The sequence below is a fragment of the Vulpes vulpes genome, chromosome 8 (assembly GCF_048418805.1).
Source record: "Vulpes vulpes isolate BD-2025 chromosome 8, VulVul3, whole genome shotgun sequence".
Taxonomy (NCBI): domain Eukaryota; kingdom Metazoa; phylum Chordata; class Mammalia; order Carnivora; family Canidae; genus Vulpes; species Vulpes vulpes.
In genome coordinates, this window is record NC_132787.1 from 71,898,950 (window position 1) to 71,925,807 (window position 26,858).

At 37.9% G+C, this 26,858-nt stretch overlaps 1 protein-coding gene across 1 annotated transcript in view; it reads left to right on the top strand.

Moving 5' to 3' along the window:
• The window catches only part of KCMF1 (potassium channel modulatory factor 1), an 80,979-nt gene that overhangs the window by 44,566 nt on the left and 9,555 nt on the right, over nucleotides 1-26,858 (top strand). Inside the window, exons 2-4 of the mRNA XM_072767046.1 lie at nucleotides 4,780-4,947; nucleotides 9,639-9,778; nucleotides 24,707-24,808. Coding sequence (XP_072623147.1) covers nucleotides 4,780-4,947; nucleotides 9,639-9,778; nucleotides 24,707-24,808 — 410 coding nt within the window. The remainder of the gene's footprint in view (nucleotides 1-4,779; nucleotides 4,948-9,638; nucleotides 9,779-24,706; nucleotides 24,809-26,858) is intronic.

Sequence of the window (26,858 nt, forward strand, 5' to 3'; positions counted from 1 at the left end):
TTTTTTTATTAGAATGTAGGACTCTTAATCTCAGGGTTGTGAGTTTGAGCCCCACATTGAGTGTAGAGATTATTTAAAGGAAAAGAAGAATGGTACTGCAGACCCCCTCTGCCAGATCCGAAAGAGTATTACCTTTCAAGATCAGCGAGGGCTCCACACCCCCCAGAGGGAACCACTGACTAAAATTTTAGCATTCCCTGTTTTTATTTTTCTTTTTAAGATTTTATTTATTTATTCATAGAGTCAGAGAGAGAGAGGCAGAGACACAGGCAGAGGGAGAAGCAGGCATCATACAGAGAGCCTGATGTGGGACTCGATCCAGGGTCTCCAGGATCACACCCTAGGCTGTAGGCGGCGCCAAACCGCTGCGCTACCGGGGCTGCCCCCCTGTTTTTATTTTATAGTTTCATTGCATGTTTGATTTCCTAAACTAGATAGCATTTTTGAACTTTCAACTATATATATCCTTTAGGACTTTCTTTCCATCTTGTGAGATTCCTGAAGTCCTCACCTGTGGCTATGATGCATTTTCTAATTCAGTCTATAATAGACTGTTATTGGACCTTTGAGTTGTTAACGCCCACCTCCCCAGCCCCCAGTGCAAAATCCACTGTGAACATTCTGCTCCATTCTTCTGATACACATAGAGAGAAGATTCCCCAGGGAATCTACTTGAGAGTGAAACCGCCAAGTCCTGGGAATGGCATAGCTTGAACTTGACTAGAATATGAACTGGAGTTTTTCCAAGTTGTTGGACTGATGTATGCTGGCAGAGTAGAACTGTTTCTGTTGTGTCTTCACTAGCGTAGCCTCACTAGCACTTGGAGTCATCATATTTCTAGGTCTTTGCCAGATTGCTAGATGTAAGATGATAGCTCGTGAGAGTTGGATTTTTACCTCTTTGATGACTGAGGAGATTGAGCAAATTTTCATATATTTACTGGTCATTCGTCTTTATTGTTCTTTGTAATGCCCTCGGAAGTCTTTCCCCATTTTTTCTGTTAGAGGTCTGTCATTTTCTTACTATGTGTCAGTGTTTAACATACTCTGAACACCAGACTGTTGTCTGCCAGGTATGTTGTACATATCACAGTTTCAGGACCTTCTTGTCTTTCCATCACTGGAGGGCTTTAAAAAGTAAAGAAAAAATCTTAATTTTATTGTGGTTGAATACATGGTTTGGACCATGTTTGTGTTTTAAGAAATTGTTTCCTACTCTGAGCTCATAAAAATATTCCCTTATATTGGCTTCCAGGGATTTTTTTTTTTCATTTTCCTTCAGTATTTGTCTTTAAACCATCTGGAATTGATTTTTATGTGTGGGATCTGTGGAAGAGCTCTGTTTTTATTTTCCCCACATATGGATAATCACCTGTCCTAGCATCATTCATTCCCTCCTCCCTTCTCTCCCCACTGAGCTCTAGGAACTTTGTTGTCATAAAACAGATTTCAACATATATGTACCTGTTTTAGGCTTTCTATTCTATTTCATTGGTCAGTTGGTCTGGCTCTATGCCAGTAGTATCCTGTCTTAATTACTGTAGCTTTGGTTTTTAAAACAAATCTTTTTAAAAGATTTTATTTGTGAGAGAGTGAGTGAGCAAGCATGCATGAAAGAGGGGGAGGGACCAGCAGACTCTCCACTTAGTGGGCTGCCGAGCAGTGGCTTGATCCCATGACCCCGAGATCATGACCTGAGCCGAAACCAAGAGTCTGACACTTAACCAACTGAGCTGCCCAGGCACCCCTAAATGTATCTTTATAATAACTCTTGATATGTTAAGCCAATCCCCCCATCTTCTTTTTCTTGGAATATCTTGGTTATTCTTGGCCCTTTGCAACTTGCATAAAAATTTGAGTCAGCTTGTCATGTTCCACAAAAATTTCTTTTGTGATTTTGATTAGAATTGCATTGATTCTATCAATTGATTTGGAGAGAATTGACATTTCATTTCATTGAAGCTTCTCATTCTGGTATTTTTAGTTTTTAAAGTCCTTTAAATGTCTTTGAATATATATTTATATATTTTTAAAGATTTTTTTTAAAGTAATCATGTCCATCGTGGGACTTGAGCCCACAAACCGAGATTAAGAGTCACATGCTCTACCTACTAAGCCAGCCAGGTACCGCTAAATAGATGTTTACTAATTTGCTTCATAAAGGGCTACCTATTTTTGGTTAGATTTATTCGTAGGCATTTTTTTTTAAAGATTTTATTTATTCATGAGATACACAGAGAGAGAGGCATAGACATAGGCAGAGAGAGAAGCAGGCTCCATGCAGGGAGCCCGATGTGGGACTCGATCCCAGGTTCCCCAGGATCACGCCCTGGGCGGAAGGCAGGCACTCAACCACTGGAGCCACCCAGGCGTTCCTATTCATAGTCATTTTTAAAATGCTTTTGCAAAAAAAAAAAAAAAAAATGCTTTTGCATTTAGCAGTTTTTCATCGTGGTAAAATATACATAAAATCTATCATTTTTACTATTTTTGCACATACAGTTCAGTGGCTTTAAGTACATTCACATTGCATGCACAACCGTCTCCATAGTTTTTCCATCATCCCAAACTGGCTCTGTACCCACTAAGCAATGCTCTCCATTCTCCCTCCTACCCCGTCCCTGGTAACCACTCTTCTACTTTTTCTATGAATTTGACTAATCTAAATACCTCATGTAAGTAGAATCTTAACTGGTATGTTTTTTAATAATAAATTTTTCTATCTTTTTTGGAGTTATGAAATACAGTTGATACTTTATTAAATTGGTTTTTAGCAACTTTGCTTAAAATACTGAATTCTAATAATTTAGTTGTATTTGGGTTTTCTACATAACAAGCATTACTTGTCAATAAAAGGCTTTTCCTACTATTAAGCATGTCCATCGAGTTTTAAATTTTAATTAATTTTTAAAAAGATTTTATTTATTTATTCATGAGAGACATAGGCAGAGAGAGAAGCAGGCTCCATGCATGGATCCCGGGACTCCGGGATTATGCCCTGGGCCGAAGGCATTTGCTCAACCGCTGAGTCACCCAGGCATCCTGTTAATTAATTTTTAAAAATATCTAGATGTTGTTTGGTTCATTTTCAAATTTGTTGGTTACCTCTTCTTTTCAAGCTTCTCTTTTATTTATTTTAACCTATGAAGTATTATCTGATATTCAGTTCTGATATAAACTGTTTGTCGGGGCAGCCCAGGTGGCTCAGCGGTTTAGCACCACCTTCAGCCCAGGGCCTCATCCTGGAGACCTGGGGTCGAGTCCCACGCCCAGCTCCCTGCATGGAGCCTGTTTCTCCCTCTGCCTGTGTCTCTGCCTCTCTCTCTCTCTCTCTCTCTCTCTCTGTGTCTCTCATGGATGGATGGATGGATAAATAAATAAATAAATAAATAAAAATTTTTTTAATTGTTTGCCAGTCCGATTCTGCTGTTTCTGCTACTTCTTTCTTGTGGTGCTTTGCTTTTGGTGTGTGTGTGTGTGTGTGTATGTGCTTTGTATATGTTTTGTGTATGGATTCATTCTATGGAAGTTTGTTTCTGCCATAGGCTTGGGGGTTGTACTAATTTAGGACCTTATTTTATTTTATTTTATTTTATTTTATTTTATTTTATTTTATTATTTTATTTATTTTATTTTATTTTATTTTATTTTATTTTATTTATTTTATTTATTTTATATTTTATTTTATTTATTTTATTTATTTATTTTATTTTATTTTATTTTATTTTAATTTTATTTATTTTAAGATTTTATTTTTATGTAATCTCTACACCCAATGCGGTGTTTTTACTTACAACCCCAAGATCAAGAGTTGCATGCTCCACTGACAGAGCCAGCCAGGCACCTCTGGACCACTTTAAACCAAATTCTTGACCTGAGAACCATTTGGAACTGTTTGGTAGTCTGAGTTTCAACTCTCTACTGATTACAGGGCTGTGATGGGTTTTGGTTATGATTTTACAGGTTTTGTTGTTTTGTGCCAAGGGAGAGAGGGAAGCTCACTAGAGCAACTTTTGTAACCCCTCAGAGGGGATTTCTAGCTCACGCATACATTGAGAGTATATTAGGGTCTCAGCTTTGTGAGAGATTGCTTTTAGACATTCCACCTTTGGCAGACCTTGATCTTTGTTTTTGGGGCTTTGTCCTGTAACACTGTGAAACTCTAAGCTCAAATTTTTACATGCTTTGGCAAATAAATCCCTGCCCCCTTTAGTGATTCTAGTTACCAGTTCCTCTTTCATTTGGTTTTTACTCTTATTAGCTCATCAAGGCATTTTATAAGTTATTTTTACATTTCATCAAATATTTTATTTTTTATTTATTTATTTTTAAATCCCTGTTTGAATCTTAAAGATTTATTCATTCATTCATTCATTCATTCATTCATTCATTCATTCATTTATGATAGGCACACACACACACACACAGAGAGAGCAGAGACACAGGCAGAGGGAGAAGCAGGCTTCATGCCAGGAGCCCAATGCGGGACTCTATCCCAGGACACCAGGATCGCGCTCTGGGCCAAAGGCAGGCGCCAAATCGCTGAGCCACTCAGGGATCCCCCTCATCAAATATTTTAAGTTACTTTCATTAGAAATGTAAATCAGAGTAACAAATACACTATATTTTTGGAAATTCCTATATCATTTTACTATGTTGTTTCTAGTCATTTTGGAAAGGAAATGTGGGGTTAAATATATACCTTAAATATTTATAAAAATAAAATGGAATGTGGCCTATTACAGCTGCTAATTAATGATATTTCTTTTTTTTTAATAGGTGTCAGCTGTGATGCATGTTTAAAAGGAAATTTTCGAGGTCGCAGATATAAGTGTTTAATTTGCTACGATTACGATCTTTGCGCATCTTGTTATGAAAGTGGTGCAACAACAACAAGGCATACAACTGACCACCCAATGCAGTGCATATTAACAAGAGTAGATTTTGGTATGTATTTAATTCACATTTTAATGGGTTTTCATTTAGAAGTTTGTGTATATGTGCATGAAGAAGTAAAGGCAAATGATGTTCTATGACTCTTGCCAATGGGATACATTAAAAATAACATGAATCTTTATGTTCTAAATAATTCTCTTAATCATAGCTTAATTGTTCATGAAAGCCATTCAGAGATCTGTAAAACTGACAAGGTATAAGATGGAAGAGTGCCTCAATAAAGACTAAAGACAATGGACTGTTCTTGCCAACAGCATACAAGTATTCTTGCTCTGGTTATCAGAAAGCAGATTGTTACTATAGATTGTTCTTCATCCATAACAAAAGCTATAAATGTTTCACCTTGTAATTTCTTACCTAGTCAGAACCTATTATCTTTCTGTTTATAGCCATCATACTTGCTGTGAAGTAGTATCGCATGGTTTTTTGGTTTTGGTTTTGTTTTTTTAAGATTTTATTTATTTTATAAAAAAAAAAAAAGATTTTATTTATTTATTCATGAGAGCCAGAGACATGGTCAGAGGGTGAAGCAGGCTCCCTGCAGGGAGCCTGATGGGGGACTAATCCCAGGACTTCATCCTGGAACTCCGGGATCATGCCCTGAGCCCAAGGCAGACATTCAACCACTGAGCCACCCAGACATCCCCTTTGCTCATTTTTTAAAATTAGGTAATATGTCTTTTTGTTACTGAGTTTTATTTTACTTTATTTTACTTTTTTAAGGATTTTATTTATTTATTCGTGAGAGAGAGAGAGAGAGGCAGAGAACACAGGTAGAGGGAGAAGCAGGCTCCATGCAGGGAGCCCGATGTGGGACTCGATCTCGGGTCTCCAGGATCACAGCCTGGGCTGAGGGCGGCACTAAACCACTGAGCCACCCAGGGATCCCCTGTTACTGAGTTTTAATAGTTACTTGCATACTCTGTACAACTTCCTTATCAGGTGGATGATTTGCAGGAACTTTCTCCCATTCCATGTATTGTCTTTTCACTTTAAAAAAAAAAAAAAAAAAACTAGTTCAATGCAAGGCTTGAACTCAGGGTCTTGAAATCAAGAGTCGGACGCTTAACTGACTGAGCCACCCAGGCACCCCGTGTCTTTTCACTTTTTTCATATGTTTTGAAGTACAGAAGTTTTAATTTTGATGATGTCCTGTTTATTTTTTCTTTTGTTATGCTTTCAGTGTCATATCTAAGAAACCATTGGCTGATCGTGAGGATTTAAAACTATATTTTCTTCTAAGAATTTTATTGTTACCTTTAGATCTTTGATCCATGTTGCTTTAATTTTTGTATATGGAATGATGAGGTAGACCATTCTTTTGCATATGGATATCCAGCCATCACAGCATCATTTGTTGAAAAAGACTATTCTTTACCCAGTTAATTGCTTTGTCATTCTTGTTGAGAATTAGTTGGCTGTGAGGTGAGAGGGGTAGGGAGATGGAGCAATGTTGGTTAGAGGGTACAAAGTTTCATTATGCAAGATGAATAAGCTCTGTAGAGCTGATGTACAGTATGTTTACCATAGCTAACAATATTGTACTGCATATTTGAAATTTTTGGAGAGGATAGATCTTAAATCTTTTCAACACACACACAGAGTAACTATGTAGAGGTGGTAGATATATTAGTTTGATGGTGGTAATCTTTTCACAGTGTATACATGTATCAAAACATCAATTTGTATTTTTATATGTCTAAGATATCTCAATAAAGCTATTAAAAAGGAAAAGTTGGTTGACCATAAATGTCTTTTCCTAGACTCTCAGTCTCTTTCATTGATCTATATTATCTACCTTTATGCCAGTACCATACTATCTTAATTACTATAAGCTTATAGTAAGCTTAGAAATTGACAAGCATAAGTCTTCCAGCTTTGACTTTGTTTTGTTTTTTTCAAGATTATTTTGGGTATTTTAGATCCCTTTAGTTTCTGTGAAAGAATTTTAGGATCAACTTGTCAAATTTCTGCAGAGAAGCCAACTGGAACTTTGATGGGGATGGGGATTGTTTTGAATCTGTAGAATACCTTGGAGAGCAATGGTATTGAATATGCCAATCCATAAACATGAGATTTTCTTCTGTTTATTTAGGTCATCTTCGATATTTTCAACAAAGTTTTGTAGTTATCAGAGGATAAGTTTTACACTTTATTCATTAAATATGTTCCTTTGTATTTTATTCTTTTTACAATTGTAAATGGATTTTTAAAATTTTACTTTTGGATTGCTCATTGCAAATATTTGGAAGAACAATGGATTTTTATATATAGATCTTATATCTTACAATGTTTTTGTTGTTTATTCTAATAGTTTTTTAAGGATTTTTTTTTTTAAGATTTATTTTAAGAGAGAGAGAGAGAACAGGAGAGGCAGAGGGAGAGAGCTTTTAAGCAGATTCCCCACTGAGTGCAGACTCCACTGTGGGGCTCAGTCCCATGACCCGTGAGATCATGCATGACCTGAGCCAAAACCAAGAGTCAGATGCTGCACTGGCTGTGCCACTCTGGCATCCCTAGGATTTTCTACATGTAAGATCATGTCATCTACTAATAAAGGTAGTTTTACTTCTTCCTTTCCATCTAGTTGCTTTTCATTTCATTTTCTTGCCTAATTACTAGATCCTCTAGGAAAATAATGAATAGAAATGGAGAGAGTTGGGGTGCCTGACTCTTGGTTTTGGCTCAGGTCAGTGTCTCAGGGTGCTGGAATCCCACCCCACATCAGGCTCACAGGGAGTCTACTTGAGATTCTCTCTCACTTTCCCTCTGCCCCTCTTCCTGTGCACTTTCTCTCTCTCAAATAATTTGTAAAAACAGAAATAGCTAGAGTGGACTTTTTTTTTTTTAAAGATTTTATTTATTTATTCATGAGAGCCACAGAGAGAGACGCAGAGACATAGACAGAGGGAGAATCAGGCTCCCTGCAGAGAGCCTGATGTGGGACTCAATCCCAGGATCCTGGGATCACAACCTGAGCTGAAAGCAGACACTCAACCACTGACCCACCCAGGTGCCCCTTGAGAGGAAAGCATCCAGTCTTTCACCAATAAGTATGATGTTAGCTATGGGTTTTTTGTACATGTACTTCATTAGGTGAACAAGTTCTGTTCATTTTTATATATATTTATCCCCACCTACCCCAGATCTACCTGGGGAGTCTTATGCATATAAGTGGGTAAATATTTTTTAAGATAGTGTAAATCTTCCTAAAAATGAATGTAAACAAATCTCTCGCATAGTGAATACTCTTTCATTTTCTCTCCTCACAAAAATGATCATATCCTATTAAACATTTGTTTAAGGGATCCCTGGGTGGCTCAGTGGTTTAGCCCCTGCCTTTGGCCCAGGGCGTGATCCTGGAGTCCCGGGATTGAGTCCCACATCGGGCTCCCTGCATGGAACCTGCTTCTTTCTCTGCCTGTGTCTCTGCCTCTCTCTCTCTCTCAGTGTCTCTCATGAATAAATAAATAAAATTAAAAAAAATAAAATAAACATGTTTCGTGTTAAATATTTAATTCTTTATAATGAGATGACATACTAAATATATTTTCAATTGCATTTCCTTTTGTGCTACTAATGGAGAAAAAGAGAACTTGAGATGTACTAATGATGCAAACAAATTATGCACAGAGTATCACTAATTGGTCAGTTCTTCAGTAACCAATTTGAAAAGAATATATTGTAGTACTCCATTCAGGTTAGTATTTTATAAGAACTGAATGCTTAGGATCTTTCCTGCCCTAAGAATGGTGTGTGTGTGTGTGTGTGTGTGTGTGTGTGTTTTTAAAATATTTTATTTATTTATTTATTCATGAGAGACAGAGAGAGAGAGAGAGAGAGAGGCAAAGACAGAGGCACAGGGAGAAGTAGGCTCCATGCAGGGAGCCCTATATGGGATCACGGGTTTCCAGGATCACACCCTGGGCCAAAGGCAGGCGCCAGACTGCTGAGCCACCCAGGGATTCCCTGGTATATGCTTTTGACAAATAAATGTATCTGGGGATTTAGCATATTGAACTAGTCGCCTACTCTGAGCACTTGTCTTTTTTGTATTATCATATACCATACTGATTCTTTATTTTTTTGTTAATTTTCTTTTAAAGTAATCTATACACCCAATGTAGGGCTTGAACTCAACATTCTGAGATCAAGAGTCACACATTCCACCGACTGAGCTTTGAGGCACCCTTTACCCTGTTAATTCTTTGTGTTGACATTGGCATTCCTACACATACAGAGATACAGAAAAAGTAAATTACAGTAAAATTAGAACTCGATGTGAAATGAGAGATGTTTCAAAATTAAATGAAGGGGGATGCCTGCCTAGCTCAGTCAGAAGAGCATGCAGCTCTTGATCTTGGGGTTGTGAGTTTGAGCCCCACATTGGGTATAGAGACTACTTAAAAATCTTACCTCCCAAAAAAACATTCAAAATTAAATGGAGAGAGAAAAAGTTATTTGCTTTGTTTTTCTCTTAAGGCAATAATAGCTATATGGGTGAGAAAGACATTTTGGAGGGGTGTCACAGAGTCCAAAGGAGAGTAAGGATGTTGCACATGAAAACAGAGATACCTAAGCACTCCTTGACAGAGTGAGGTTGTTGGAGATTTCAGGCACACTTTTACATTATTGTACCATCTTTACATTTTTATATATTTAAAAAAAAATTTTTTTTTCAGATTTGTACTATGGTGGAGAAGCTTTCTCTGTAGAGCAGCCACAGTCTTTTACTTGTCCCTATTGTGGAAAAATGGGCTATACGGAGACATCTCTTCAAGAACATGTTACTTCTGAACATGCAGAAACATCAACAGAAGTGGTAAGTGAAGCAGCCTTGTATTGAAAAGGACATGTTAAAGTACATTATTTCTATAAAAATAAAGCTAGGTCACAGTCATCTGTCTCCTCCTAAGTGTACCAATACTGTTGGCATAATAATTATTAAAATTATCTTTTAACAGCAAGTTTTATACATCCTAGGAGGCTGCATGAATGCAAGAAAACATGCTTCATTTGTTCACACTAGCCATTCTTACCCTATTGCTAGAAGCACAATGTAGAATCTTGACCAAATTCAGGAACCCTTAGCAAATGCACTGTGAACAGGTGAAAAGCACCCCAATCTGCAGCACAGGTCTTTTTAGAGTATTCTTCCTACCTGCTTAATTTCTCTTCTACAAGGAAACCTTCATAAGGAGATTTTTAAATCTTAAGTCATTAAGTGTAATCTGTTGTCACATCTCATTGTAACATATCACTTGGTTTTTATCAGGTCAAAGCTCTTGCTTCGTATGTCAAAGCTCTAAGGTCCCTAGAAGTTCCTCCTACTCTAATCTTTTCTAATGACTAAAAACCAAGGACCCAAAATAATGTGCAAAGAAAATTTTGCCTTGAAAGCTTTTTGGATATTTTACTTGACATTTGAGTCAGCATATATTCAACTTTTAAGAAATGATAAAGGGTACCCAAAAAAGTCCCATTTCCTCCCTTTACTATTGGCAATAGATAAAGTGAGATATGAGAGATGGAACTGTAGGTCTAGAATTTGGACAATTTTGGCACAGGCAATTGCATATTGCATCAACTAATCAGCGCCTAAATGTACTCAAAGCAAATCAGCTGAAACTCAAGAGAAATAGTGTGTCCAAGGACATATAGCTACTAAAGGGCAAGGCCAGGTGTTTGAACTCAGCCAGTGTCCCTCTGGGTTATAGAGTCCCTACGTACTGACTGCCCTATTTTATCTCTGCTACAGCTCTACAATTAACAGCTGTGAGAATACAGGTTCACTTCTATTCCCATTTACACTCCTTAGTTTGGTGCTTAAATTTGCTTAGAAGATATATAGTTCAGACATTTGGTAAATTTACATTATGTTGTCCTCAAGCCAAATTTTACTGTCTAACAGCTCAGAACTGCTTTCATCTTGCACCATCTTGCAGCCTCAGAATACCGTTGTCACATTTTACTACTGTTCTTAATTTGTTCTTATTTTGTAAAGGTGACTTTGCTTCCTTTTGGTACAGTGCCAGGTACCAGCATGAGGAATCTGGACTTGATTGCATCTCTGTCCTGGTTGTTGTGGGAAATTTGGAATAATTTCTTCTTGACTTAATTTCTGTTAGGTTTGGGAACTTTATTTGCCTAGATACAATAGGGAAGGGTTTTTCTTACTGAACCAGGCATTCATTACTAGGCAGTAGACCCCACCCAGACAGGACAGCTAGTGTTTTCCAAATCCCAAATTAGAGAATCTAGCAGAAAGTTAAGTCCTTTCAATGAATAAACAACTACTTTTTTAAAATAAGAATCAGTAGCTCTGCCTCAGCAGCTTTGCCTTTATCTTTTTCCTGAGAGTAAATACTCAAAATTTGTTTATACTCCTCTATACCTGATACACAGTTTGAAAGTTAAATACTTGCCACCCACAAGTGGTTTCGTGATCTCTCTCTCAGAAGTTATGTTCAGTATGCGCCTTTATTGAGTTTCCAGGCTTTTGGTGTATAGCTCAGGACAATGACCTTACTGTGTTTAGATTGATATTGGTGGAGCATTTTAAGGTTTGCTCCCTCCTCATGGGGCCTTAGTCTGCATGAACACTGCTTCTGCCCCTTATTTCCACCCATGCATTTCAAATGAAAAATGGCAAGCAAACAAGAATCTTTGATAGGAAGGTACAGAGTTTTTTTCTCTTCCTCAAATCATGTGAGTCATCTCCTCCATCCAGGGCTGGCAGTACATGTGGCTTACTGACTAGTGTCCGTTCTGAAAGAGTATGACACCCCAATTATTAAATATTTTAAGTAGCTCTCTGAATACATGTGGAGCATGTTATCAGCTCTAATAATGTTCCAGTTATATATAAATATCCAGGGGCTATTACTAGGTGTCCCCTCTCACCCTATCCCTCACCCCCAGCGTTTTGCCAAAGTCTTGGTTAGTCAAACATGGAAAAAATCTGAAGTTCAAGAGTAACTCATGTCATTTGGGGTGGGGGGGGGGGACTGTATTCCATAACAACTAACCGTACCTCTTTTTCTATTCCTGTTTACATTTTCTGAGTGCTCAGTGTGCTATCTTGCTTTTGCCACTGTGTTTCCTGCATGTGTCCTCTAGGCCACCACTTTGTATCTTTGTAGAGGACTTAAGGATTTCACTCCTCTAACCAGCATCCATTTGGAACATTTAGGGGCAAGAGGCTATGTCATTGAGATATCATTGTCATCACTATTAAGCATTTACTGATACCTGACACAGCCAGCAAGAAAGTCTACTGAAGATGAATTTTCAAAACAACTTTGTAGGCAACTTTGTAATCTTGTCTGTATTTTTCTGTTTCCTTTTTCGACTAGGGACTCTAAGACCTCAAACTATGATATCCCTCCCTTCTTAAGATTAATTTCCAATTACTCAAAAAACTTGATTTTGAGGGTATGAAGGGGACCATTCAAAACCAGATACTGTGAAAAACATCTGACATTGAATGTATAGTGAAGGTGATTACTAGCTAAAAATGTAATAAGTGGATTGGGTATAATCTCAGGAGTCTTTTTTTTTTTTTTTTTTTTAAGATTTTATTTTATTTACTCACAAGAGATACAGAGCAAGAGAGAGAGAGAGACAGACACACAGGCAGAGGGAGAAGCAGGCTCCATGCAGGGAGCCTGACATGGGACTCGATCCCGGGTCTCCAGGATCATGCCGTCGGCTGCAGGCGGTGCTAAACTGCTGCGCCACCGGGGCTGCCCAAATCTCAGGAGTCTTGATGTAAATACCAAATATAATAAGCACTGTGATTTTTACATTAAGCACAAGTTCTTAAAATCCTTCAAAGTTATAATGAGATTTGCTAGATTGAGACAACTAACAAGATTTTGGTTATGGGAAGAATTACAAGGGGAAGTAGCACAGTATGTAACTTAAAAATCCATCAACCTGGTAGTAGAAGTGAGCAGTTGTGGTCAAATGGGATTATAAATACAAAGGATTATCGGGAAGTGTTAGGTTGGTGGAAGAACATAGTAGATAGAAAAACTTCTTCGAACATACAAGGGCATTGAGAAATGATTCCTGAAATTTTTCTTAAATCTTACATTTGAGCTTGCACTCCAGCTAATTAGAAAGCCTTCAGGGATTTTGTTGTTGTTTTTAGGTGAAACATTCTGCTAGGTTTCATTAATGATATGTAGTTAATCTTTCACTTTTTGCTTAGTAAATCTCTTGTAATTAATCTATAGAATATTCTTAAAAGATAAAAGCACTTTTTTGGTTTACCAACATTTTCTTCTCACTTCCAGAAATTATGAACAGAACTACTCTGTTCATAATTAATGGCTGTGCTCTAATAGGTCATTGCTGGAAAATTTTTGCTGTTTTTCATTTGATGTATTTACTCATTTTCGTTATTCTCCAGAAAGGGGGTTAGGGTAGTGTCCAGTGTTTAAGTGCTCTTCAGTTATGTTAATGATACATTTCCCTCCCTTTTTAATGAAGACCTAGATGTGTTTATAACAGAATGAATTATATTTGAAATAGCGTGGTTGTACTGTGTTGCATTTATAAGAAATAAAAATCAAGGGCAGCCCCGCCTGCAGCCCAGGGCGTGATCCTGGAGACCCTGGATCGAGTCCCACGTCAGGCTCTCTGCATGGAGCCTGCTTCTCCCTCTGCCTGTGTCTCTGCCTCTCTCTCTCTCTGCATCTCTATGAATAAATAAATAAAATGTTAAAAAAAAATCAAGAAGAATGATTTTCAAAATTTTCCATAATCTGGGAATATTATTATTTTGAACAATAACTCTTGGAGTGCCTGGCTGGCTCAATCAGAAGAGCATGTGACTCTGGATCTCAGGGTTGTGAGTCTGAGCCCTATGTTGGGTTATAGAGATTACATACATACATACATAAACTTTATTTTTATTAACTTTTACTTTTTAAAGATTTTATTTATTCATGAAAGACACACAGAGAGAGGCAGAGACATAGGCAGAGAGAGGAGCAGGCTCCATACAGAGAGCCTGATGTGGGACTCGATCCTAGGATGCCAGGATCACACCCTGGGCCCAAGGCAGGCGCTCAACCACTGAGCCACCCAGGCGTCCTCATACATAAACGTTATTTATTTAATTTTTTTATACATAAACTTTAGAAACAAGAATTCCTATGGAGAAAAATGATATCATAAGAGAACCTTTAAATTTTGTTAAATGATTCAGATCATTAATATATCAGATTTAGCTGATAATTTATTTAGAAAGTTGTTGAATGTCATAGAGCACAGAATAGAAATTATCATTGTTGTGGCAATTTGTGTACCAACAATTCGATACATTTGATCTCTAAATTAAATCTTTTTTTTAAAAAACAGATGTATTTATTTATTCATGAGAAACACAGAGAGGAGAGAGAGAGAGGCAGAGACACAGGCAGAGGGAAAAGCAGGCTCCATGCAGGGAGCCCAATATGGGACTCAATCCCGGGTCTCCAGGATCAGGCCCTGGGCTGAAGGCGGCGCTAAACTGCTGAGCCACCTGGGCTGCCCTTGATCTCTAAATTAAATAAGCAGGAAAGTATTAGATCAAATCTGCAAACCATATTAACATTGATGGATATGACTTATGCATGAAGACTATGAGAAGTGACATATGTTTTAAATTGTAAGACTTTTAAGACTAGATCATCTATATCTGTATTTCATTGAGAGACCATTTTAATATGTAGTTCTACAGAACTAACTTCCCAACACGTTTATTTCCTTATTAGGAACAATAATGGTGGAGTGAATTACAATTTTTACAAATCTTCTAACCTAATTTTATACACTTTCTTAAATATCATAATTCCCTTGTTTACCCTTTTAACCAAGTAATCAGGAAAGGTAAGCATTTAAAAGCCAAATACACATTAAAAGAAAAAAAAAGGCTTTGACTTTTACTGCTTGCATTCTTCTTTATCAAAGAATGCAGTTGGATTTTCTCTGCTTTTCTGTGAACTAAGAAGGGTGTTTTATTTAATAATAGGGGAGAAACATAGGATTTGAAAAGTATAGTTGCTATAGGCCACCATATTGCCACTACTCAGCTGCATTCAGCTAAAGAGATTTGTGGAAGATTAGGATTTGGTACTTTTGTCATTTGTGCTTTTCATTACTTTTGACTCAAAATACTTTCTATTTTATAAATCGCTTTTTCCTGTCTTTAGCTGTTGGCTGTCTTTGCATGTTTTTAAAATAATAGTTACTTTAAACACTTGTTTAAAATCAGATCATAGTACTTTCAATTTTAAGATTTTTTTATTTATTTATAATGAGAGACACAGAGAGAGAGAGGCGGAGACATAGGGAGAGGGAGAAGCAGGCTTCCTTCAGGAAGCCTGATGTGGGACTTGATCCCAGGACCCTGGGATCATGCCCTGAGCCGAAGGCAGGCGCTCAAATACTGAGCCACCCAGGTTGCCCCAGTACTTTCAATTTTAAGGGTGATACAGCCATTAGTATCTCAGCTTGTGAACAGGGAAGGAAGTGATAGGAGATTCTTTAGGGGTCCCAGATTTGTTTTGGGATGATCCTTTATGCATGAATTATGGTATTTTTTAAAAGATGTTTCTATGAGAAATAAGTTTCATAAGATAATATGAAAATCAAGAAGGAAATTACTGAGAAAATGAGATAATAGCTTTTCTAGAAAGGTGTGCCTGGTATTTGAGAATACGTTGTTATCTCTGGGTAGACTTTTCATTACTTTCTACCTTCTTCTTCTATGTTGAAGTTGAATGAAAATCCTGTACTGGGGAGCACCTGGGTGGCTCAGTGGTTGAGCGTCTGCTCAGGGCTTTATCCCGGGGTCTCTGGATCAAGTCCTGCATCAGTCTCCCCACAGGGAGCCTGATTCTCCCTCTGCTTATGTTTGCTTCTCTCTCTGTGTGTCTCTCATGAATAAGTAAATAAAATCTTAAAAAAAAAATCCTGTAGGGGAAGGGAGACAGGAAGTTTTCTGAATGGAAACAATGCTTAATGTGAAGGAGAGCAGTGGCTAAGAAAGTAGTTGTTAGATACATTTATTTTGAATTTATTTTCTTTAGCCACTGATCTGGTTTCTTCTTTGTCCTATGAAATACTGGTTTGTCTAGTTCATTGTCCAGACAGCTAATTTCAATTCAAAGAAATGTTTTGCAGGTTTGTAGGAAGACTTGTAAGGAAAATGGCATAAAGATGGAGCTCTCCGGCAACAGTTGGCAAATTACAAGGTGGCTCAGAAGTTCTTTAAGCAGGTTTCAGCCTTGTCTCTTCTTCTTCCACCATCCCTTCTTTTCCTAACCTGTCTCTTAGATAAAAAACAAAACTGGTTAAGAAAATTACTTGAAAACTCCAGTCCTGGTATTCATAGCTGAGGTCATTTTTTTCTAGGAAGCTCTAGCAAACTTGGCATCACTTGACAAAGGGTTATGCCCTTGAGAAGAGAAACAGACAAAGCTTCTGTCCTTGTCAGACTCTAACTTCAACTCACTGTAAACAAAATAAGCCCACTAAAGTAGAGTTTATTTCTGATTCTTCACAAACATTGTTGCTTGCTTTAAGGCACTGTCTCCCTGGCCCTATCTAGAGTGAATTATGGTTTTGTGAATTCCCAGAACATCAGCATACATATATAATTTAAATTTCTGCCTTAAAAAAAAAAAAATTTAAGGAAGCACCTAGCTGGCTCAGTTGATAGAGCATGGAGCTCTTGATCTCAAAGTTGTGGGTTTGAGCCCTATGTTGGGTGTAGAGATTACTTAGAAAATTTTAAAATGTAAATAAATAACATTTTAAAAACCCAAACTTCGTTATTTAGGGCTTTTTTTTAAAGATTTTTTTTTTAATTTATTCATGATAGACATAGAAAGAAAGAGAGAGAGAGGCAGAGACACAGGCAGAGGGAGAAGCAGGCTCCATGCCGGGAGCCCAACGCAGGATTCGATCCTGGGACTCCAGGATCATGCCCTGGGGCAAAGGCAGGTGCTAAACCGTTGAGCCATCCAGGGATCCCCTATTTAGGACTTTTAAGTCATGTGTAAAAATGTAAGGAACTTAAAACTTTTGTATATAGCAAAAACTCTAAATTCTAAATACTGCTCTTTTTTTAAGTTAATTTCAGTGTTCCACTGCAATAACAAAAATTAGATTATAATACAGTTTGAACAGTGTGTTCAATCAAATCTTGGAAGTCATATATCTGTATTGGCAAACTGGATGACTAAGGTGACAACTTAGGTAGTTCTAGAAGGCCCAAAAGGACTTTACTGACCATGTAGCATAGATTTTCCAGTAGTGCTTTGTATATATCATCAAAGCAAAGCTCCAGCATTAACTCTAATCTACTCTGCATGTGAAGGTTTTTTATGTGTCTTGGCTTTAAATTCTAAGAGTTATTTTTGGATCATCACTTTTTCAGTAAAAGAAACTCTTGTTAAAAACATGCCACAGACACCTGGGTGGCTCAGTGGTTGAGCGTCTGCCTTTGGCTCAGATCATGATCCCGGGATCCTGGGATCGAGTCCCACATCATGCTCCCCAAGGGGAGCCTCTTCTCCCTCTGCCTATGTCTCTGCCTCTCTCTGTGTCTCTCATGAATAAATAAAATCTTTTTAAAAAAATAAAAATAAAAACACCCCATTATATTGCAAGTGATCAGAAAAATCTGCCTAACAGAACAAGCCTGGGATATTTCTAGAGCTGAGTTTAAGAGCCCTTCAAAAGATGAGACATGAAGTGTAAACCAGTTTGAATACATAATGAGAAATACATCACAATTTTTAAGAGATGAAATTCACTTGAACTTGAATGGTGGCAGGTTCACCATTGCTCACTTCTTGGCCAATTCACTATCTTCATTTCTTGGTGATTTTATAACCCAAAATATTAAGTGAACACTGAATTGATGCTCAGTAATTACTTAATGAATTATTAGTGAATCCATAGTAACAAAATCATACAGTATTACAGATTTAACCAGTGAGGACTTTAATTAACTTCATGACATAGATCCTTTAACTGGAAATCAGGATGCAGTTGTAAAGAGTAGTACAAGAGAAATTGTGCTTATTGCAGTTCCAGAAGGTGCCTGCATCTTAAACAGTATTCACTAGGCTTTGTTTACATGTTTTCATTTAAATCTATATAGCCTACATATGTAGCATAAAAAAAAAGACGACCCCAACTTAAAAAGAAGCTATTTTGGGGGCAGCCCCAGTGGCACAGCGGTTTAGCGCCGCTGAAGCCCAGGGCGTGATCCTGGAGACCCTGGATCGAGTCCCACGTCAGGCTCTCTGCATGGAGCCTGCTTCTCTCTCTGCCCCCCTCCCCCTCTTTCTCTCTCTCTCTGCATCTCTATGAATAAATAAATAAAATCTTAAAAAAAAAAAAAAAGAAGCTATTTTTGTAAATGTCCTTTGAACACCTAGCCTGAAACTCCAAGCACAGTAAGCATATAGGTTGGCAGAGCACATCATATGGTGAACTTTGATTTCAAACTAGCATAGGGAAAGCCTGTGTAACCTCGTATTAGAAAGTTTGTTTGCTATTAAACAACAGAGGAAATTTGACTTGAGATTGTATTGTGTTTTTATCTTTCTTGTGCTTTTGGGGTGTGTGTGTGTGTGTGTGTGTGTGTGTGTGTTTGGCAGGTGGGGCAAACTTGCATAAGGATGAATAAATAAACAGCTTTTCTGAAGGCAGCAGAGCTATGCCAGTGATTCTTCACTACATCTTTTTTTTTTCTTTTAAGAATTTAGTTAGTTAGTTAATTAGTATAAGTAGGGAAAGAATCTCAAGCAGACTCCCTGCTGAGCATGGAGTCCAACTCAGGGTTCGATCTCATGACCTGAGATCATGACCTGAGCCCTAATCAAGAGTCAGACGCTTAACTGACTCAGCACCCAGACTTCACCATATCTTGGAATTTTGTTCTAGAACTTGTAACTCCTCAGATATGAGAGCAATACCTTTAATCTTTTCAGCCATGATTAAGTTCATAATTTGATCCACAGCTGTTTAGAGAAAAGGAACAAGGAATGAGAAAAAGGAGAAGGGAATGTTCAGGCGAGGACTGAAAAAATGTAAAGAAACAGGAAAGTTAGGGCCGCAGAACTTTATGTGAGAAGAAATGTGGGTGCCTGAGAGAAATTGACTTGTTAGTTGTAAAACAGGAAAAGGGTGAAGGGAATACAACATGTACTTTACCCCACTTCGCCCTCAGAAAGATAATGTCAGAAGAAAGTGTTCTAGATCATTCCTGGGTCAGTTATGAAGGATGGCATGGCAAGGGAGATACTTACTGGCATTTCTCAAGATAAACGTTCATGACTTCTGAATATGTCTCCAAGTATTAACCAAGAACATTACATTTAATATGTAAAGTATGAAGTATTGCTTTCTAAAGTCCCTAAATTCTTGGAGTAGGGCACAACAGCTGTCACCATAACTTTAGAACACGGCCTCAACCCACACAAGACTTTATGGCCTTCTAAAGACCAAACTAACTTATCTCACACAGCTGGAGAGTAACGCAGGAAAGAGTCAGGGTTTTTTGACTTTACATAGGCCTTGAAAAATGGGCATGATTTCAAAAAGTGGATAGAACCGGAAAGAATGGCATTATTCAGAGGGAAGAGACAACATGAATTAAGATGTGTTAAGAAATGTAGAGGTAGGGGATCCCTGGGTGGCGCAGCGGTTTGGCGCCTGTCTTTGGCCCAGGGCGCGATCCTGGAGACCCGGGATCGAATCCCATATCAGGCTCCCGGTGCATGGAGCCTGCTTCTCCCTCCGCCTGTGTCTCTGCCTCTCTCTCTCTGTGACTATCATAAATAAATAAATAAATAAATAATTAAAAAAAAAAAAAGAAATGTAGAGGTAGAAAGTATGGTAAGACATTGAAGGTTATGGGAAATAGTGGGAAATAAAATGGAATCAGCTGAGTAAGGCCAGATACTAGAGAACTGTTAAAGTCAGACATTTGTTCACTTGGTTTGGTGGACAGTAAAGAGAAGGTCTGGCATCTGTACAGCGGAATAGCATTACTTTCTCCATCATCATGCCATATAGGCTATTATTTGGGAATGGAAGGATAGAGGATATGAGCGATTCTGTAGTTCTTTTGAGACAGGATGAACCTATTCAGAATGATTGTGTGGATGAAAATGAATCTAAAAAAGGGCCCAAAAAAGAAATTACAAAGAAGCTGTGCTGCCATAATAAGATCACATTTGCCAGAGAAATAATGCATCAAACATTTGGTGTTAATCAGAAAGGAACAATAGAAGATGCTATAGGGAAATCACAGCTTTTGAACAAATACTCAAAAGAAAATGTTTCTCATAGATCTAAAATTTGTCAGATAAAAGAAATAAATGAGTTTATCAAGTTTGTGATCCAGAAACCTAGTCAAGAAATACCAATTGCCAAGGCAGTTATTTATCTTAAAGTGATTGCAGTTAACAAGAAGCATAGTGTCCCAGAATTAGAGTTCAAGGGCAGTTTCAAGTGGTCTGGGAGAATGATGCTTCAAAGTGGGTCAGCCTCACGGTAAAAAACCAGTGTAGCTCCTTGGTGCTGAATGATGTTGGTGCAAGACCCATCTCTGTAGTACTGCAGTCTAGCTTCAGGAAAAACCACTTTATATGTGGGTCAGATAGGCAGTTTTTAAAAATGCATTTTTCTGTAGCAGTGAACAGAATGGGCAAGAAACTTGAATAGGGGGGCACCTAGGTGCACAGTAGTTGAGTGTCTGCCTTCAGCTCAGAGTGTGATCTCTGAATCCTTGGATTGAGTCCCACATTGGGCTCCTCGGAGGGAGCCTACTTCTCCTAATGCCTATGTCTCTGCCTTTATGTCTCTCATGAATGAATAATAAAATCTTTAAAAAGAGAAATAAAAAATAAAATCTTTAAAAAGAGCTGTTTGTTTAAAAAGAGAGAGAGAGAGAGAAACTTGGATAGGTTGTGTGTGTGTGTGTGTGTGAGAGAGAGAGAGAAACTTGGATAGGTTGTGAAACTTATTAAAAAAAAAAAACTCATCACATTATGAGAACTTAAGTCTTCAGTTGTTGTTTTTGAAGTGCTACACAGTAGCCAGAGCATATCCTCAGCCTGATTGTATGAATTCAAAAAAGAGACTGCAGGAATGTGGACTTGCCTTAGACTAGTATGGAGTTCTTGTTTAAAAACAAAAATCAAGGGGATCCTGGGTGGCTCAGCGGTTTGGCACCTGCCTTCGGCCCAGAGCGTGATCCTAGAGTCCTGGGATCAAGTCCCACATCAGGCTTCCTGGATGGAGCCTGCTTCTCCTCTGTCTATGTCTCTGCCTCTGTATGTGTGTGTGTGTTTCTCATGAATAAATAAAATCTAAATTAATTAATTAACAAAAATCAAGCGTGCTGATTTTAGATTTTTTTTTTTTTATGGATATAACCTGTCACAGGGGAAAAAAATGTATAAATGTAGTACTGACCTGGCTGATGTGAAATAATGACTTCAGAAGGTGTGGTCTAGATACTGGTAACCACCTGTGTTAAGAATCCACACTGACTGGGGTCCCTAGGTGGGTCAGTCAGTTAAGCATCCAACTCTTGGTTTCAGCTCAGGTCCTGATCTCGGTTGTGAGATCAAGCCCGACATCAGGCTCTGCTCTACTCTCTTCGTGGAATCTGCTTAAGCTTCTCTCTTCCCCCTGCCCCTCCACATGCTCGCACACACTCACTCATACACTCTCTCTTTCTCAAATAAATAAATAAATAAATAAATAAACAAATAAATAAATAAATCTTTAAAAAAAAAAGAAAGAAAGAATCCACGCTGACTGGTTGCTTTCTGGCAGTCATGCACTGGGACCACATGGAAAATTGGAAACTCTGTTATGTTTTTGGCATGGGATTTAATCTCAGTACATTGATAAAGGCTTCCAAAGGAGTTCAGATAAAAAGTGGGACTAATGATGAGCTTCAGTAGTGATATGAAGCAGAAGAGGAAGACTCGAACAACAGCAAAGACAAGACTACAAATAAATAGCAGGGACATCTGTGATTTAAAATTTGAGCAAGGGGATAGTAAGTATAAGAACATTTCATGTTTCATTCCACAGGGTAAATAAATACTTACTATTTTTCAATACCATTGTATATTCAAGCTGTATTTGCCAAATTTATCTAATTATAAGATAATTGGGACCCTTGTCAAAAACAAAAATTTTCATATCTCCTAGAATCAGTTTCCAGGCATGGGCCTAGGGTACTGTATTTTTGACAAATGGTCCAGATGAATTATATACTCAGCCAATTTCAGGAAGCACTGACTTATGCCAATTCAATGTGCCTGAATGTTGGCAAGTTGTCATAATGTTAAGCTAATGTGTTACATAGAATTTTCTTCAAGTGATAGATGTTACAATATCATGTGGCAATAGAATTATGATAAATATTAATGTTGACAAACTCATAATTTTAGGGTTAATAGCTTATCCTCTGTGTTAAATTTTCCTGTTCTGTAACAGGTATTAGGTGTCATCATGTGGAAGTAAAGACCCAGTGAAAAATAGAATTCCACATCCCCATCTCAAAGGTCCTGTCTTCCTTCCAGGAATGCAAATTCTCAAGGAGACTTTGCTCATCTAAGAACATTCACATGTGTCCTCAAAGTACTGAAACTTCTACAGCTATCTTTTTGCAGTTCAAGTTGTACATACATTTTATCTGAAGGTCAGCCTAAAGGAAATGTCTTAGAAGAAAGGCACCTTTTCCTCTTAATGGTTATTTTTTCTTTGGATAAAAATCTTGTACTTGCAATCTGTGGTATTGTAATAAAAATATACATAGTCCAGTACCTGTTAAGTGTTGCCAAATGGAGACTCTCAAAAATATCTAAGCTGGCTTATTTGTTTGATTTTTTAATAACTGGTGGTTGTTTCTACTTCTCCAAACCTATTGGTCTTTTTGTTGTAAGCAAGTCTGGTCACAGTTCCCAAATAAGAAACAAATCACACTGTCCTGCATTTCTCAAAAACTGTTGACAATCTAACTAGGCAAGACAAACATACAGAAAATAAAATAAGTGTACCAGACACCGCCTTGCAGTGTTACAGCATGGGAGTGATACAGACCGTAAAACCTAAATTCCCAGTAAAGAGAGTGTATAATCAGTAAACTTAAAAAAAAAATCAGTACACTTATGAACAAAATACAATTGTTTTTCTCTCTGACAAAGGCAAGAATGTGACAAACTTTCTGGCATCATATAAGAAAGGCACACACATAACTATCTGCTTCTTTCTTCATTTCCCTCTCAGGCACATTCCTATGTGACTCCCCCTACTTCTTTTACACACTGTCATGCTTATATGTTATTTCTTATAAGCATCTTGAAGTTTTCTTGAGGCTCTCTCTCAGACTCCTGAGGCAGATATAATCAGGACAGGTGACTAAGCATCAGAGGAACTGGGATCAAATCAGAGTCAAACTCTCAGGGGACTCCTACTTTCTAGTCACGAGAGGATGGGGATTTGTGTTGGCTTAGGCTCTAAGAAGCCATTTGTTTTCCTCTCTGTATCCCAGTATGGGCCTTCCAAGTCTCCTCTTGCCCCTGCCTCCCCATCTCCAGTGCCACTCTCCTCTGCCATGACCAAGCAGCAAGGTCAACAGAGTACCTGAACTTTTATTGCAAGTGAAAGAATTGAGGCACACAACACATGTATTGGCAAGATGAATCACATACCTATCCTCAGCTCTTTTATCCCTGGGCAGACATAAGCTTAAAACTCTGTACATTTCCAGAGGCTCCCCTTGATTGTACTCTTTTGCATCAGACCTTTCTTCTGGGCTCTGTTCTTTAAAGTTCTTCATACTTCAAGGCTTGACTACCACTCTTAGATTTGGATATCTAGAAGAAAAATGGCCTTTCCTCTGAAAGTTCCTCATTCTTCATTTCTTCCCTTCTTGTCCTATTTCACCACTTCTCAAGAAACTGCTGTTTCAAAAACAGTATTCCCAACCTTGGAAGCCTTCCCTGAGCCTGTGTACATACCATTTTATTCCTACTTTGTCCTATCTCTTGCCCTAAAGGCTTACGGGAAGTTGGTCTTCTACTCCTTGGCTTTTTGTTCCACCTCCCATTCCTCTGGAAAATAAAGTTCTAAAAATAGTCTCCCATCCCCCATTTTCCCTTGGAAACCCTATTTGTGAATTTATAGAGCACATTTGCATATTATCAGTAATTTGTCTTAATATTTGGTTCTGTATAGTTGTGTTTTAATAAAGCTTTGCTGTCATATTTGAAGATTGGCCCTCAAATCTAGCTTACTTGGGAAGCTCATGTCTCCACCTTTGCCATTCAAGACTGAACTTAGATGGAAATGTGCACTAAATAGTACATCTTAAATTTTATATAATATATATAAAATAATAATAATAACTATTATTATTATTTTTGGTCTTTTGCTAGACCATGCAAATGCATTGGCCAGGCTGTTGGAAGGCTTTGCCAGAGTTCGAGTTTGAGCTGTTTGTTTAGAACTGTTGTGTCTGACCCTGAGAGGTTGTCTGTTTTAGGTGTAAGTACCGGTGTGGATGTAGTTCATATTCAGGCCTCCATTACTTTTTACGAGTTCAGGATCTCTACTATGTTTTTGCCTGGTTGAAACTCAGTTATAGTAAAATATTCATCCAGAAAGATGTCTGGTCAATATTCATCTGTTAAATCTGCTTTCTTTACTTTCATTTCAGATTTGTCCAATATGTGCAGCATTACCTGGAGGCGATCCTAATCATGTCACGGATGACTTTGCAGCTCATCTTACACTTGAACACAGAGCCCCTAGAGATTTAATATCCTTTTAAGAGGCAAGAAGGGATAGAGTTGTTTGTAATGTTTGTTACTTTGATTATTTTTAAGGACAACATACTCAAAGAAAACTAACCTCCAAATTATTTTAGTTTATTAGACCTTTCCTAAAAATGATTCAGTGTTGAGATACAATTTATTTCTCTTTTTATATGCTATGACTGTCGCATGAACAACGCTCATTAAGTGAAAGTTGCCTTGCTCATCATCTTCACTCCATTACAGTCATTTTTTGTTTTTAAAAGACTGACTAGGTTAAAAGTTTTCAGCCGGGTGTTTTCATTACAAAAGAGGAAGATGCTCATATAAATTAAAATCTAAGTAAATATAAAGAGGATTTATTTGCATTCTCTCCCTGTGCCCTCTTGCCTTGCCCTGTTACAGGTGGGTTATGAGTGGGGATGCATGTTGGGGCTGCTTTCCCTTTTGGAGTCCTCTTCTCCGGAGACAGTCATTCCCCGCCCAGTCTGAGTCAGACAGCATAAGGTCAGATCCAGCTCCAAAGTCCTTCCCTACTTTCTTTTCTGCTTCCCATTTGCAAGTCTATCTCTCAGCAGTTGCTGGTGACGTTCCATATAATCTTCAAGAGGTTAGCGGCCCACCAGAGTAATTAATTTTATATACCCTGTGCTTCTTGTTTCAAGTTATGAATTATTTTTCTAAGACTATCCCCTATCAACAGGGGTCTGTTTTCATGTAAAGATGTCAGTGTTCATTATAGTTCAAAGCAATTCAAGAGCTATTCACAACTTTTCTCTTTGCCAGATTTCATTCTGATTCCTTTGATTGCCTCCTGGCAATCATAATTCAACCTTAGTCCTACTGAGGAAGAAACTGGTTCAATGATTTTCTTGTCCCACAGCTCCCCTCCCTTGCTTAGATGGTTCCTCATTTTCTAACTGGAAATATGGTCCCTCGGAATTAGGGGAAAATGAGAAAACTAATGGAAAGATAAAGACACAGAACTAACCTAAGAAATTAGAATGTCAGTAGACTGAGCCAAGAGCCAGTCAAGGGGCTAGTATTCACTGAACAGAGGAAACCACTTTTCCTCTCTCCTAAGTGCTGAGGACACTGAAAGCATAATGAAGAGAGAGAGAGAGAGAGAGAGAGAGAGAGAGAGAGAGTGTGTGTGTGTGTGTGTGTGTGTGTGTGTGTGTGTGTGTGTTTTAGGAGAGTAAGAAAACCCAGATGGGCAAACAAATACTTAAGTCTTTGAGTTGCTTCATACTTTATATAAAAGAATCTTAGAACAATATCCAGAGGTTTATGCTTGATCCCTGTTTCACTTGATCTTCATGGAGAAGCTAGGCAAATAACTTAAGGCCAAACTGTTATCCTGAACTTTTTCAGCAAATTCAAGGAATTCTAGTGAAATTGTTATCCATATTCCATGTCATCTATATCCATTTTTGTGAAATTATAAGAATCTCTGGTTATCAAGAAAAATGAAATTATGCAAAATTAAGAATAAGAGAAGGCATATGTTACATTTTAGATTCCTAACAAGTATTACCATGAGGTTCTAGAAAACAAAATGTTGACACTGCAGTCAACACTGGAAATATACTGATTTTTCAGGTACTTCAGGTACTGCTGTATGGTGACTTTGTCATGAGGGAGTGGTTTCTCTCGAAGCCTCATAAGCATCAGAACTTTTTTCTTTTAAGCTGTTTTGATGGAACTCTTCCTAAAGTGCACTTTTTATACCCAGATGCTTTTTGAAAACAAAGTACAATGATCATAACATCACTTTCTGTAGAACCCAAACCATGATCCTGAGTACCATGATGAGATGTGCACATTCTGGTGGCACCTGAGGGTTTCATGGAGCTGCTCAGCCTGTCCCTGAATGACTCCAAAATCATCAGCTGTGAACTGGGAAGCCAGCAAAAAGTTATTGTGCACTTTAGAGATGTTCTGTGTGCTGCTTTGAAAGAGAAGTCTCTTTTACAATGATAATGATAGCTGGCGTTTCCCACACGCTGGCCATTGTGGAAATGCAAGATTGTCTTCATGAGTTTGGGTAGCTGT